Source organism: Eleutherodactylus coqui, chromosome 9 (assembly GCF_035609145.1).
Source record: "Eleutherodactylus coqui strain aEleCoq1 chromosome 9, aEleCoq1.hap1, whole genome shotgun sequence".
Lineage (NCBI taxonomy): Eukaryota > Metazoa > Chordata > Amphibia > Anura > Eleutherodactylidae > Eleutherodactylus > Eleutherodactylus coqui.
In genome coordinates this window covers 118195867-118211787 of record NC_089845.1, presented here as the reverse complement: position 1 = coordinate 118211787, position 15921 = coordinate 118195867, and the positions used below count along the sequence as shown (strand labels likewise).

At 43.6% G+C, this 15921-nt stretch overlaps 1 protein-coding gene across 1 annotated transcript in view; it reads left to right on the top strand.

Annotated features, from left to right (window-relative positions):
• VPS13B (vacuolar protein sorting 13 homolog B) overlaps window positions 1-15921 on the top strand; it is a 968736-nt gene that overhangs the window by 14990 nt on the left and 937825 nt on the right. Inside the window, exon 3 of the mRNA XM_066578394.1 lies at window positions 1790-1933. Coding sequence (XP_066434491.1) covers window positions 1790-1933 — 144 coding nt within the window. The remainder of the gene's footprint in view (window positions 1-1789; window positions 1934-15921) is intronic.

The following is a 15921-nucleotide window of genomic DNA, read 5'->3' as shown; positions in this document are numbered from 1 at the left end:
AACATAGGATTCATTTCACAACACCTTATAGCCTCCTTCCGAAGGTACTGTATGGATCACTAAAAAATGGTATTTAAACTAAATTTTGGAAACAACCATAGGCTGCCGGTACTAAAACGTGGACCAAAGCTGGAAGCCTTGCTCTGTGTTCCAGTCGGTCTCAGTTCATTTCTGGCATTTGTGCTGAACAGAATAACCTAGTTTGAATATGCTCTTCCGTCCAGCACAAATGTTGAAATTGAATCAACTACAGGCTTCTGTGCGACGCAAATGCTAGAACAGACGCCTAGTCAAAAGGAGACTTGATTGGTTTTCATTTTACTATTGAAAGCCTATGGTTGTGTCTGAATCCTGCTTCCAAGGTTTTAGACGAAACCCCGGAACAGAATGTGTTTCACATTGCTATTGTAGCTTAAGTCTTTCCTTGCATACATGCGCTGTGCACTCCGGAAAGCAGGAATTTGGCTGCAGGTGTGCCGCGGATGCTGACGGCTTTCATAGGCTTCAATAGAAGCCTGCAGGAGCCGTCCCCGCGGGAGACCCGCACTAAAATGGAGCATGCTGCGGGTATTTTCCCGCACACTCAAGCCGTGCCTCAAGAGAAAATGACATCCACAGGTATTTTAATTACCTGCGGGTGTCCAATGCATCCCTATGGGGAGTGGATCACGCGTGCTGGTGACACGCTGCGGATCTGTCCCCGTGTGCATGCAAATATTTGACTTGAAAGTATGCCATCTGATCTTCCTGGGGTTTTCTTTTGGCCAGTTGAAGTCATTTTGTGCACAGCATTAGACCCATTGTTGCTTCACTGCGGGGTGGCTGGAGGAAATTTATCTTCTCTCGCTTCCCCGCCCCTCTCTTCACTTAACATAGCGGCTGTTCAGTACTAAACGGCTGCTATTTACACTCACCGTTTAGAATTTTAAGCTGCGTAAAATCCTGAATGATGATCGTTCAGTGTAAATGGTAGCTGTTCAGCACTGAGTGGACGGTGTGTTAAGTGACTGGAGAATGAGGAGCGAAATCTCCTTCAACCGCTCCGCTGTGAAGCAACGATACTCGCTCCTGTGCAAAAGCACGTAAGCTAGTGCATGCAGGGACAAGTGTCGGGCATCATTTGCACGACAGTCGTCCAATCTAAATGGGGCGTAAAGACTCAATGAGAGATCTGCTGCTGAGCCTGGATTGACTGCTTAGACTCCTACACGCGATTCATTGTTGAGTGCTCAAGCGCCATGTCAATGATTATTGCTCTTATGCTTTCACAAGGGAACTAAAATCGCTTATTGAATGTTAGGCGGAGCGGGACGGAGATCTCTTCCAGCCAAACGCCTCCATTCATAGTGAACAGGCAGTTGCTAATAGATAGTTGACTGCCTGTTTGCACTGGCTGATGATCGTCATTAGATTTTTCAACGATTTATTCATTTTCCCATGTTTCAATGATTATTTGAGTGATAATTAGAATTGTTCTGTGTAAAAGGGACCTTAGCCCTCGGTCAAGCCTCACTGACCAATCTCTTAGTGGTACTTAGGACTGCAGTTTCTTTATACAGTGCCATGTAAAGAATGCAGAAGACGAAATCTATAAAAAGAGAAAGATATCACTTCTCCCATCCCCCCCCCGCTCTCCCCCTGAGCACGCTCGGAGAAGGCAGTTACTCGAGATAAACGAGGCTCGCTTGAGTAACTGACCTTGACGAGCGTGCTCGCTCATCTCTAGTTTTGTCTATAAGTTTATATATGGCCGTTGATGATATTTTTTTTCTTTGTTTTATTTCTTTAGGAACTAAAGCTTCCGTTCACATTTCTCAGTGGTCACATACACGAGTTACGGATTCATGTACCATGGACCAAGCTTGGGTCAGAGTCTGTTGTGATAACCATTAACACTATGGAGTGCATACTGAAATTAAAGGATGGAGTACAGGTAAGTCATTCAACCTCTTAGCATTTGCATTAGGCCGGGCTCACACGTCCATAAGCGTAAAACGCTGTGTGGATCACCTAGCTGTTTACAGCTGTGGAGCCAGCGGTGACCCAGCGTACTGCCACACCTGGTGGTGAAATTGTACTGCGCATGACAGTGTATCTTATGCACGCTGTCATGGACAGGCATCCTGGTAAGCAATGGCGAGTATGCATGCTGCTTTTATACAATGTAGTTGCACATAGTCGCTCGTACACACACGCACACACATACGTCCACAGAGAACAATGGGCTCTATCCCGCATATTTACATGGCAAAATAGAACATCCTGGATTCTTTTTTGTGCTTGTGTGTTAAGCAATTCTGGCATGCTAATGTGAATGGAACTCCATAAGGCAATGTGATTGCCTGCGAACTACCGTGTGTCACGCGGGTGACCAGCGCACGCGTAATATGCGGTAATCATACGCCCGTGTGAACCTGGTCTTAGTCACGTTCTATAGCTGCTTTGTGGTTTCTGCTAATTTCATAACGTGGGAAATTAATATGCCTATTCATTGGCCCATATATTTTTCTTGGCTAATACTAAAATGAACAATGCGATTATAGTATTTAGAAAGAAAATTTGGAAGCATGAACAATAAGTGTTCTGAGCAATAAAGCCAATTTCCATTGGTATGAACTGATCATTTTTTGTACTTTGGATGTAATGATTACCAGGAAAATATTTTAGATGGTTAACAATAATGAAGTTATTGTTGAAGTTGTTCATATACAGAACAATTTTTGGCAGTTTAAATGGATCTAACTATCAAAAGTTGGCTTAACGTTCATTCTTTAAAGGGGTTGTCTGCAGCCAACCTGAATATGGGATGTCACAGGCTGCTGCAGCCAATCACAGATCTCAATGCTTGAGCGTCAGGCTTTGTCATTGCCAGCTGCAGCCTGTGCAACCTTACCCAGTGCTGCCAGTGTAGTAGATGCAAGGAGCCAGGAGAGGTGATTATTTAACAGTTTGGTCGCTGTCGCGTGTGACACAGGATGCCAATAGCCCATGATTTGTATTGTATCACTCTCAACAGCATTTTTTTGCGTTTTATACGTGTAAACCCTTTCTAGCTCCAGGGCTGGGATAAAACGACTCTCTTGGTGTCAGCTACTCTCCATTATTGTCACACTCTTTATGCAGCTATTGTTAGTGAAATGCCCAAACCTATTTAGAGCCCGTCTAGCCTGTAGCAAAGAACCGTATGTGCTAAGTTATTTACACAGAATTATCATTCAAAAAATCTCTGGACCATTCGAAGTTAAACAATAATCGTTCAGTGTAAACAAAGCCAACGATCAAACGATAATTCATTTGCTTATTGTTCATTTCATGCAAGCATGAAAATAATTACTGGCTCGCTTACTAATCATTTTATACAGTGAATGTGCACGACTGAACAATTAAGTGAGCGAACGATTTATCTGCCTGTGTAAACAGGCTGTACAAGTGAACTCTGACCTTGTTGACTCATTTGAACAATAAATTGTTCTATTTAAAGGAGCCCTTGGTTAATACTTGGGGGGGGGGGGGGTCCACTGAGCTGGACCTTCTATATTAAAAATTCTGTCATTAAAGCCTCATTCACTCAGGCATCGTTTTCACGCATAATAGGCGTGTGAAAAGATCACTTCTAATAGAACCCATGGTTTTCCTATATAAGCGTTCAGATGAAGGAATTTTAGATGCGCAAAAAACTCTCACCTTCAAAAGATAATGTGTGGCTACAATGCCTACATCTAAGGTCTGTGCTGCGTGGAATAAAAGAAACTTGCCTATATTTGGTGCGAGCTGTGCAGAAGTTTACATTGACTCCTACGGGAGCAGGAGTCTATGGAAAGTCCCATGCAGGAAAAGAAGATTACAAGTAGAGATGAGCGAGCATACTCGGGAAGGCGATATATTCGAGAGAGCATCGCCTTTTTCGAGTACCTGCTGGCTCGTCCCTGAAGATTCAAGGGGGCCGCGGGGGTCGGGGGTGGCGCAGGGCAGTGAGGGGGAGCGGGGAGGAGAGTGAGAGATCCATCCCTCTCTCTCCCTCCCGATCCCCTCCGCAACCCCCTGCTCACCTCTGTGGCCCCTCCGAATCTTCAGGGACAAGCCAGCAGGTACTCTCTCGATGCTCTCTCGAGTAGATCGCCTTACCGAGTATGCTCGATCATCTCTAATTACAAGTCATTAGGAGAATTTCTGCCGACCAAAGGAATTCCGAGCTGCTTACAGCGGGATATTTAAATCATGCTGCCCAGAAACACACGTCAAATGTCCCATTGTAAACTCCTGATAGTCCCCACAGGGATTAAGGGAACCCTTGGGGTTTCCCCTTATCTCCGCAGGGACTAACAGCAATCTTTAGCGCATGATAGGTGGTTTGTTTTTTTTTGGCGCACCTATTCTATGCTAAAACTACGCTCATGTAAACGAGCCCTAAAGGTTTTGGTCTACTTCTAACTACTGATGGACGATCATCAGTATAGGTCATCAATGGCTAATTGGAGGGGTTCGCCGCGCAGGCCAATGTTCTAATGTAAGGAACTGCTGTATTGCCGGAAGCAGACAGCTCCATATAGCATTTAGTGAGTGGTCTATAGTATTAAAGCTGGCCGAGCACCATTAAAGTGAATGGGACTCGATCTGCATTTCCACTTGAAACCACTATACAATTTACAGAGCTGTCTTCAACCAGCAACACAGCAGCTCCATATATTAAAACAGTAACCCAAGGAAAAAGCTATTGTCCAACATAAAACTTGGCTTTTGTACCAAGAGGTTACACGGCTAGTTTCTCTGAAAACCTTTCTCCATGTGCCCTCTCGGGATGTGTTCATACGCAGGTAGTCTGAGTCGCTGGTGCTGCCTTCAGTACTGTTGTATCTTGTTGACCTTGAAAATGGTGGGTGTCAACAAGTGTTAGGCTGCTTGACAGCCAGGTGATGCCCCCAGTTAGTGATTGATGGAACTGATGTTCGGCCTCCCTGGGCTCCTGGCTCCCTCTGCGACTCCGGCACCTTTGCCCTCTCAGGTCCTGCCACTCACCTGGGGGTGGGGGTGGGAGGGAAGGAGTTAGAGGCTGCAGATGAGATGAAGTGAGGTAGGTGGCAAGGTGCAAGCAGTGTGGGGACAGAGTTTTGCCTGGGGTGGAAGTTTTGCCTGGGAAAGAGGGTTGGGGTTTGTTTCAGTGTTAGGATTACACTAATAATCTAAACCTAACACTTAAACTAACCCTAACCCTCCATCCCAGGCAAAACTCTGTCGCCACACTGCTAGGACCTTTCAGCAACCACCCAATCAGAAACGTGTGAGCGTACACTGGGCGAATACAGCCAATCACCACGTCTCCACCCACACTTGTGGTGGAGACATTATAAAATTGTACCACTGCCATATTTGTTTGTCCAGGCCTGGAGAGTCGCTCTTAAAGGAAATGTTTGCTTCGTGCCTATGCTGTGCTTTGTATTTAGACAAACAGTCATGGAATAGGGGACCAGATTACTTTGTTATACTCAAATTTGAGTGCAGACCCGTACAGTTCTACTTAGTCATGGATGATGTTTTAAAAATTTTTTTTTTCTGTTGACCCTTCTTATTTTAGGTGAAAACCAAGCACACTGCTTTTACAGAGGTCTTTTTATGGCCTGTTAAATTGGTTTGAATGATAGGGGGAAAGCACGGACATAAATATTTTTTATTAAACATGCATTATGCTTGGGAACTAGTCTGAAAAAGCGATTGACAGAATCCGGTGGCATGATCTCTGCAGTGCCAGAAAGATTATTGTCAGAACATGACATAACTGGAAAGACATATGTGTGTGTTCAACAGGTAATAAAATATTTGGAGAACAGATCAGTGCAGATTGTGTTCGGGGTTGTCACCGAGGTTGGATTGTGAGCTATTCCTTGTTCTGCAATTTCTTTTTTTTCTTTTAAGTAATGTTGCCAGAATATTATATCATAAATAGAAGCTGCAGTAAACATGTACTTAACCTGCACTATAATCTTTACTGTCCTTCTCTACAGCTTCTGTATCATACAGTAAAATGTGTCAATGTAAATTCATTCCACACTTTATTATTAATTGCTGGGAAACTCAGCTTTCCTAAAATGCATTTGGATAGACTTACATTAGGGTATGTTCACACGTGGCAGACTTGCTTGTAGGTAAGTGCTCCACTTACTGGGCAACCTATGACAATCAGAACTCAGAAATAAAGCAATAGGGGGTCAGAAACGCTATCTTTTCTCCTTAGGGAGAGCACCCAGGCGGTGAGTGAGGCAACTCAAATGGCCATGCACGCTGGGTAATATGCAAATAAGGGAGATGGAATAAATACTCCACAGTGCCACTTATTGAAATGCAGCATTCCTTCAAGCCAAAGTCAGACTTTTTATACAAGCCTTGTAATAATGCCCGGGAATTAAGAGCAAAGACAGACTCCATGTACATACATCTGTTTCAGGGTTTCTGCCCTTCATCAGTGTACAGTAGGAGTCTGGCTTTGCAAGTGAGAAGCCTGGGATGGGGGTCAGAAATACTATCTTTTCTCCTTCGGGAGAACACCTAGACGGTGAGTGAGGATACTCAAATGGCCATGCACGCTCATCTGGGTAATATGCAAATAAGGGAGATGGTATACATAAAGGGATAGTGCACGCTTTAGAAGAGGCCTCGAAGTACGCGTTCACATCAGCATTTTTGTTTTCATTTCTGCTTTTTCGTCAGAAGAGCATGAAAAGTGGAAAAGAAAGTAAACTGCCCATTGATTTCAATGGTTTTTTTTGTTTTTTTTTGAGCCTCAGTTCAGTTTAGTCAGTTATCATCTGCTTTCATTTTTTTCTCTTTTAACTTAAAAAATAAAATAAAAATAATTGTTTACAATTCATTACGCCATCCGGCATTCATATCCATTTTGGGATTACCCAAAGAAAAGGGGTTCTTTACTGTAAGAGCAGTGAGACTAAGGAACTTTTTTTTTTTTTAAGTTAAACATAGGAGTAGATTAAAAAAAAAAGTTATAACAGGTATCATTCTTTCTTTTTCTAAATGTTTTATTTTTTGCAATCCCCTTCTGTGCTTGTCTTATAATTGCATCAAAAACTAAATGTGCGATTCCAGTCTTACAGTTATGGTAATGCAATAAAAAATATATACTGGTCATAGGGGCTTATTTACTAATACTGTCCAAAATCTTGACCGTGCAAACTAGATGGCATTTAGATCTATCACAGTAAGGCTGCTCTCACCCAGGTATCTGTTTTAAGCAGCGTTTTTAAGCCTTTTCGAACTGAATTTTCAAATGCGTACAACAGTGTTTAACGTTCCCCCAACATTACAGCAGACAGTGTTCGAAAACTATGGCATTGGAAACGCCGCGTTTGAACACTGAGAAGCCCCATTGAAGTCAATCGTTTAGGCCTCATGTCCACGGGGAAAATCAGGCCCGCTGCGGATTCTACATGGAGAATCCGTAGCGGGTCCCTCCTGCCCCGCAGACATGAGCGCTTAAAATAACAATTTAAAAGAATTAACTTACCCGCAGCGGACCGGGCACCTCTTCTCTTTCTCACGGCCGGATCTTCTTTTTCGGCCGGCGGATGAACTCGGCACGTCGGCGGCGTGCCACGCGCATGCGTCGGGCACATTCGCCGAGCCGAAGCAAGAAATATCCGGCCGTGAAGAAGAGAAGACGTGCCCGGTCCGCTGTGGGTGAGTTATTCTTATTTTAGGTCTCCCGCGGATCCGGATGGCTTCCATAGGCTTCAATAGAAGCCTGTGGGAGCCGTCCCCGCGGGAGACCCGCACGAAAATGGAGCATGTCGCGTTTTTTTACATGCTCCATTTTTTAAAAATTCACTTTTATTGACCATCCGCGGGTATTTATCTACCCGCGGGTGGTCAATGCATCCCTATGGGGTGCGGATCCGCGGGCAGGAGACGAGTTAAAATCCGCTGCGGATTTTAATTCTTCTTTTGCCCGTGGACATGAGGCCTTAGCCCGGCGTTTAAAACTAGTTTAGTCTAAGTTTAGATAATCTTTTAGGCCGGATTCCACAAGGCCTTAGAAAATCGCCTGAGAAATGAGCGATTCCCACCCCCTGCATCTCAGTGCAGGGAAATAATCGCGGCATGTCCTATCTTTGGGCATTCTTTAGAATGAATCACCCATTCTTTTCATTGGGGCTGGGGAAAACCTTGCACGGTGTATGAAGTGCATACAATGCGATGCAAGGTTTCCCATTGAAGAAAAAATAAGAAACCCTTGCCAATCCTCTGGCGTTGCTGAAAGCCATGCTTGTGGTTCGCTTCTTCCTTGAAGTGAAATGATGTTTTTGACACGAAAACACCTCGCATCCGCAGGGAAATTGCACACTTCCAAGCTTGCTATCGAGCCATGAAAAAACTTATTGTGACATATTGTTCTATCCCTTGTGAAATTAGACTTATTTAGTTTACTTTATGGCAAAAATGGAGCCAAATTTTTGGTGCAATTGCACAATTCAGGTCACGCCTCCTTTTCATGAAGGAACGCCTATTTGTTGAACAAAGCCAAAATTGGGTCCATAAATCTCTCAAACACTTAGTAAATGTGGTGCAAAGTATGTTAGACAGTTTTCTGGTGCAATTTGCACCACATTACAATACTTAGCCCCATAGTCTTTTTAAAAAATGTAATGATTTGAAAGGTTTCTCTGTTACAGCTGGTTGCGTTTTCTGTGCACTCAAGAACAGTGAAGCATATTTGTTTTGTACCTGTTTCTCTGCTTGGGTACTTTTGGGTTCAAACGTGTGTTAAACAACCAGTAAAAATTATTATTTATAGCCACAGGGGGAAATACTTAATCCCTGCTTTAATTGTTTGTCCGCTATATTATATGGAGCCCATATATCTTAACTTGTTTATCATGTTTAAAGTGGTCTGCAAATCTGTAATTGATCCGACCATCAGTCACTGTGATTTTATGAGTCTGCTGCTATTGCTGTTGATAGCCTTTTGACACCAAACTAGGAGCTATGTGAGAAGACACCAAAGTGATGGTGATGGAGGGGAGCAGAACCATCTACAACTTGTGTGTCCTTCCAGACCCTTAGAATAACCTCCTGCACGTTTGCCTTGATGAAGCTTACATAATATGTGTGGCTGCTCTGCGAATTCTCACATTTTCCCCAGGACATTTTGATCATTTTCCAGCACTGTCTCACCTTCTTGAGATTCTTCATTTTTCCTTTGAAACATTTTGCGAATGCTGTTCCTGGAAATGGATGTTATTTAAGATGTGTTTTATGTGAGGTTTAAAGCTTAGAAGTCTTTCCTTTCTGGTGGAGCATATAATCAGATTTGAAATGAACTGGCTTCTATGGTGTACATAAAACAGAAGGTAACTTGCACCCAAAAGGAGCTTCGAAGAATGTGGAAATAGGGATTATTGATCCCAATATGGAAAAAGGCAGCAGTAGGGTATATGCCACTCACTAGTGCCAAGCTTTTGTGAACTGATCCTGGAAGTTGAGCAATTAATGGCAATAAGGAAGAGTGAGAACTTAAGGCTGGCGTCACATAGGCGTTGCCTATTTGCGCACAAGTACGTGTTTTACTGTACTTAACTCACAAAAAAAACATGCGGCCATGCTCCCATTCATTGAAATGAGCAGTTACCATATATACTCGAGCATAAGCCTAGTTTTTCAGCACATTTTTTTTTGTGCTGAAAAAGCCCCCCTCGGCTTATACTCGAGTCAAAGAAGGGTTAAACCCCCCCCCACCCCCCCACTATACTCCCCTCCCAGCCAGCATCTGTGTCCCCGGCGGTGGTGCAGCAAGCTGTTTGAATTCCTGTGTTTCCGGCGGCGATGCGGTAAGCTGCTTGAATTCTCCCCGCTGTACTCTCTGCTCGGCTCTGTCATGCCCCGCTGTCAACGCTGTGATTGGATTGAGCGCCGGTTGTGATTGGCTGGCACTCGATCCAATCACAGTGCTTACTTATACAGTACTGACAGAGGACAGCAGGGAGAATTCAAGCCGCTTGCCGCACAGACACAGATCCTGGCTGGAAGGTGAGTATGGAGGGTTTTTTTAACGCAGTATATACTCGAGTATAGCTCGGCTTATACTCGAGTCAATAAGTTTTACCAGTTTTTTGTGGTAAAACTTATTGACTCGGCTTATACTCGGGTTGGCTAATACGGTAATTTAATTAATTCAATTTGTGCCTTATTTTCTTGTGCAAATGTGCAGGAAAATAAAGAATGCTGCCTATTTTGCGTGAATGAAATGTGCACACAAAATACTCTTATGTGAATAAACCCGTTAAAATCAATAGGTTTTATTCACTGCGTTTTGCGCGTGCAAATGCGTTCATGTGACACAAGTCTAAGGCTACATACACACGACCGCGAAACTCTTGTAAATATGAACTCCATTCTTTTGAATTGCTGCGTGTACGACTTTTTTTATATATATATATATATATATATATATATATATATATATATATATATATATATATATATATATAATATATATATAATTTTTTTTTTTTTTTTTTTTTTCAACTCCTTTTCTTAAGAATGTTGTCGTTGTTGGCCGTTTAGTCGTTCACGACTTTCGGCAACCCTAAAGGCGTGCTCCCTCCATGTTTTTTGGTTTGTACGGCTTCTTTCAGTTGTGTGATATCCATGCCAGTATCAGCTCTAACAGTATCAGCCATCCTGTCTTTTGGCGGCCGGGTTATCTTTTGCCACTGATCTGATCTGAGAAAGCATAAGGCTGCCTGTCCACGGGCGAGTTGTCATTGCTTTACCCGCGGTGATAATCCGGTCTCGAGTAACACAGTAAACTCTTAGCATAGGCGAACTATGGAAAGCGCAACCCGACGCCCACGAACAGGGATTAGCGATTCGCTCACGGGATTCAAATTGCGCCATGCTGCGAATTATCCGCGGTGAGCCTGTCATTTCTCCCCCCTGCTCTCCCGTGGCGATTATGTCGCTAGCGATATTTCGCCTTGGCCGTGAACAGGCAGCCTTATAGAGTTTTCTAGCAACTCTGCTTGTATTAGATGAGAATAAAAGAACATACTGTATTTTCCGTTGTATAAGAAGACCTTTTAACCCAGGAGAATCTTCTCCAAAGTCGGGGGTCGTCTTATGCGCCGGGTATAACCAGTAAAGAAAAAAAAAAAAAAAAACCTCACCTCCCGCGGCGTTCTGCGGAACTGCTGCAGGCTGTCTCTCCCTCCTCCTCGCTGACAGAGCATTGCTTTCTGGATGCGGGGCTTGAATGCCCCGCCTCCTGAAAGCTAATGCTCTGATTGGCTAACTCAGCACATGAAAGCTGGCACTGCGTTAGCCAATCACAGCCATTCAATGATGTGCCATGCACTTTTTTATTTTTTTAATAACTCCTGCGCTCCCGCAGCAGAGCAGAAATTCAGCTGCGGGTGTGCCGCGGATTCGGACGGCTTCCGTAGGCTTCAATAGAAGCTTACGGGAGCCCCGCACTAAAATGGAGCATGCTGCGGGTGTTTTCCCGCACATGCAATCCACGCCTCAGGGGAAAATGACATCCGCAGGTATTTAATTACCTGCAGGTGTCCAATGCATCCCTATGGGGTGCGGATCACGCGTGTGGGTGATCTGCTGCGGATATTTTCCCGTGGACATGTGGCTTAAGTGTTTCCATTTATTTATTTTTATTCTGTGTCTCTTGGGCTACCATACATGTAAGCAGTTAAACGGCTACAATTAGAGCTAGCTCTAATCCAATCAGCTGTTATAAACTCCCCCATCTCTCACAGCAGCAGAATTGGGAAAGCATTTTCTGTTATAAGAGATTTCGTGACCTATGAGGGCGCATACTAATAGCTTGTTTTGTGGCGGTTTTCCTTGTTTTTCTCTTTTTTTTTTTTTTTTTGATGAGAATAGGTTTGTGTTTTTGCCCTGTTAGGTTACACATTCGCTACATGAATGGTTTCCTTCTTAGGCTGAATGCACTTGGGCGGAAATTCCGCAGCAAGATTCCGCTTGGAATTTCCGCCGTTGCACGCTGCCATAGGATTACATTGGTTTATGCAATCCTATGCTGACAGACGTGATTTTCATCATGGAAAAGTCGCGCGATGAAAAAATTGCAGCATGTCCTATTTTAGTGTGAGCCTCTCCGTCGCTGACGCGCCAGCTCTGCACTGCGCATGTCCGGGCTGTGTGCCAGTTGGCATATCCGCAGATCGAAGACGCCAAACAGGTAAGCCACGGGTCGCATCCCGCTTCGAGAATCTCGTCGTAATCCCACCTGGCCGTCTGCATTCCGCCTTAATTGCTGAAGTGAAGTTGCGCAGCCAGACTTACGGAAACTATTTTTCCCTTTTATTATAAATAACTGGAATTGTATAGTGCGCTTCCACTTCTGGCCATATTATGATCGGGCACTGAGGTCATGACTGAATGTCCCGTAAATTTCTGCTAAATTCCTTTACAAGCATGGCCATATTTTGGTAGGTGTAACATAACATTACCTCTGAAATTTTGGGAAATATGTGCCTCTAGCATAAATGAGCCTTTAGTAATAGAATTTTTTTTGCAGTGCTAATTACTGCATGACTAACTGGAAAGTTTGCCTGTCTAGTTTAGAGCACTGCGAGTTACAGTAATGGCATGTAACAACTCTGTGTTGGTTAATAGTGATGATTTCCTCCAGGGACTGGCATTTCTCTGATTCTTCTGGACTGACCGCTTGGCAAGCTTTACTTGATGAGCCGTATGGAATTTTCTGGAAATTTAAGGGTCATAGAGTGCAAGCAGTTTTGGATTATATATTAATTTTGGAAGTGACAGTGTTTTGTGAGGCTTGGTTCACAGCGGCACAAAGTTTTTCATTACTTGATTCTGTCCTAGAAGCAAGCAGCAAGTGCCAGATCTGGTATATGCCAGACCCAAACATTGTTGGATGGACCTCATTGACTAGAACAGGCTCCATCAGGATCAAATGTTGCTCAAATTTGTGCACTATTTCAACTAGAATTTTATGTTTAATCTGAGTCTAAGGCCCAATGTCCTCGTGTGGATTTTAATTGGAAAATTAGCGTGCGTCTCCTGCGTGGGAGATCCGCATTTCCAAAAGCCCATAGCGATGCCTTAGCATCCACAGGGCAAATAAATGCATGCGGATGTGATATAAAACAAATGGATTTTAATTGCAAAATCTCTCATGGCCGACCGTGCAGAAGATCCCTGATAAAACACGGGCATTGAAAGGCATGTGTTTTTTGAATTTTCCTTCACACTCGTGGGTACGAATTGCGTATTCTGCGAGCTGAAGAAAAATCGCAGCATGTTCTATTTTACCTCGGCTTTTGCGTGGATGGCCTCCATTAAAGTCAATGGATGCGCGTGTTCCGCCAGCAATACGCTTCTTTCCACAATGTATTGCAGATCTTTCGCTGTGGAAATGTGCTTGCGCAAACCAACCCGTCCATGTGAGCCCGGCTTAAAGGTCATCTATTTCTAATTTAACAATTATGTTGACCATGTTTCCTCTGGTGTTACATGATGAATTAAATTAAGACTAGAGATGAGCGAGCGTACTCGGATAAGCACTACTCGCTCGAGTAATTGGCTTTATCCGAGTATCGCTGTGCTCGGGTCTAAAGATTCGGGTGCCGGCACGGAGCGGGGAGCTGCAGGGGAGAGCGGGGAGGAACGGAGGTAAGATCTTTCTCTCCCTCTCTCCCGCCCGCTCTCCCCTGCTCCCCGCTGCGACTCACCTGTCAGCCGCAGCGGCACCCGAATCTTTAGACCCGAGCACAGCGATACTCGGATAAAGCCAATTACTCAAGCGAGTAGTGCTTATCCGAGTACGCTCGCTCATCTCTAATTAAGACCTCTTTAAAGATGCAATTGCCATCAAAAACTTTTTTTTTTTTTGTGTGTTTTCCTGTGACTCCAATATGTTCTGTTAGTTGAAACTCCATATAGTCTGCCACTTATAAACTGGGGGCACACAGGCAAGTCCTTGGCAGATGCTCTTACAGAGAATTGAGTATATGAAGCTATAACCATTAGTAATAATTAGAGATGAGCGAGCGTACTCGGAAAAGCACTACTCGCTCGAGTAATTTGCTTTATCCGAGTATCGCTGTGCTCGTCCCTGAAGATTTGGGTGCCGGCACGGAGCGGGGAGCTGCAGGGGAGAGCGGGGAGGAACGGAGGGGAGATCTTTCTCTCCCTCTCTCCCGCCCGCTCTCCCCTGCTCCCCGCTGCAACTCACCTGTCAGCCGCAGCGGCACCCGAATCTTCAGGGACGAGCACAGCGATACTCGGATAAAGCAAATTACTCGAGCGAGTAGTGCTTATCCGAGTACGCTCACTCATCTCTAGTAATAATATAACACCTTTTCCGTTTTTATAAGTTCCTCAATTTTATTGCTTTAAAAAAAAAGTGTAATCTTGTGTCAGAAATATATTTTCATTGGCTGTAAAATCTTTGCATAGGTTTTACTTACAACTTGGTTGAAGCTCTGTTCACTCACATAGGCGTATTTCACCCGTGTTTTTCATGTGCCTAAAATACACAGTATACAGCAAATATGCATGTGATGCTAAAATCGCATTGCTTATGGGTGAGTATTACCCACATAACCTGCACCAAATAGGCTGTGCTTTATTATGCGTGTGGGAAAAGAAAAAAAACATGTGAGAGTGGCCCTATAGAATTCAATGGGCTTTTAGCACCGCCTATTTCTTGTGAAAAATACGTGTGCCGCATACACCCGTGTGAGTGATCCCTATATGGGTCAACTCGGCTATTCTTGATTCGTTATCAAGAGGAGCCAAACAGATCCCGATAGACTCCATTAATTTATAATGGGCTCTTGCAGTTTCTCTTGGAGCTTTTTTTGTTTTATTGAAGGCAAGAATAGGACTGTACATTGCGCTATTTTTTTGCATCAAAATTGCTAACTATTTTTCCCAAGTAGTACTGAGCACCTAATACTTGAGAATGGTCAGCATTTAAATAAATTAGGGAAGCTTGTCGCGGCGTTCTGCACAGTGTGTGTTTATGCGTTCTTCAGCTACATCCTGATATCTAATCTCAGAAAGATTTGGTTACAAACTCTCATAATTGCTGTAACCTTCCAGATAATAGTAGAGCGCAAATTATTTTTTGTCAAATTATATAATGGCCCTCGGTAATAATCTTCAAGTTGTGATGCGATAAGAACAATATTTTCTTTTTTAGTGTCGATGGCAAGTAGTTCTACTACTCAGGTCTCCTCTGATTCGGCTGTGTGATATATGAATTCTCGGAAGAGTTGCCAATGAATGGAACATTCTGGGGAGCTGTTGTGACAGCTGTGAGGAGTAGCCGGCTCAGTGTATCAATGACAAGTGTCAGAGAGTGTTCCATTTTGGAAAGTTCAGTTTATGGGTCATGTGTTGGGTAAAATAATATCACCAATGGACTCTGCGGGACGCATTTTACAAGTGACTCATTTAACTTGTTAGGTGGCTTAAATAATTTTGCAAAGGGAAATGTACTGAGAAATTGTTATCTACTTAGTATTAATAAAATGATTTCTCTCTTTAAAATTAAGAAGAAGAAAAAAACTTCTCTTACCGTTGTTGGGTTGTACCCAGTGTTTGTGCTGTAGTTTGATTGACAGCTCTGTAGCAGGATCCTCTCATCTGCCCAGATCCCTGGAGATAACTACACTTTGCATTGTAAAGTTTTGGTTTTTTTTTTTCTGGACATGCTACATTTGTTCCTTTTTTTTTTTTTTTTTTTTTAAAGGCAAATGAACCCCAAGAATGGGGTATGAGTTGTCTCCGTGGGATAAACCCCTTTAGGCTGGGTTCACACAGGACTGAATTGCCGTGGAATTTCCGTGCGGCAGTTCCGTCCATGGCTCCTAATCCTGGGATTAGCCAGCCATGTGGACGAGATTT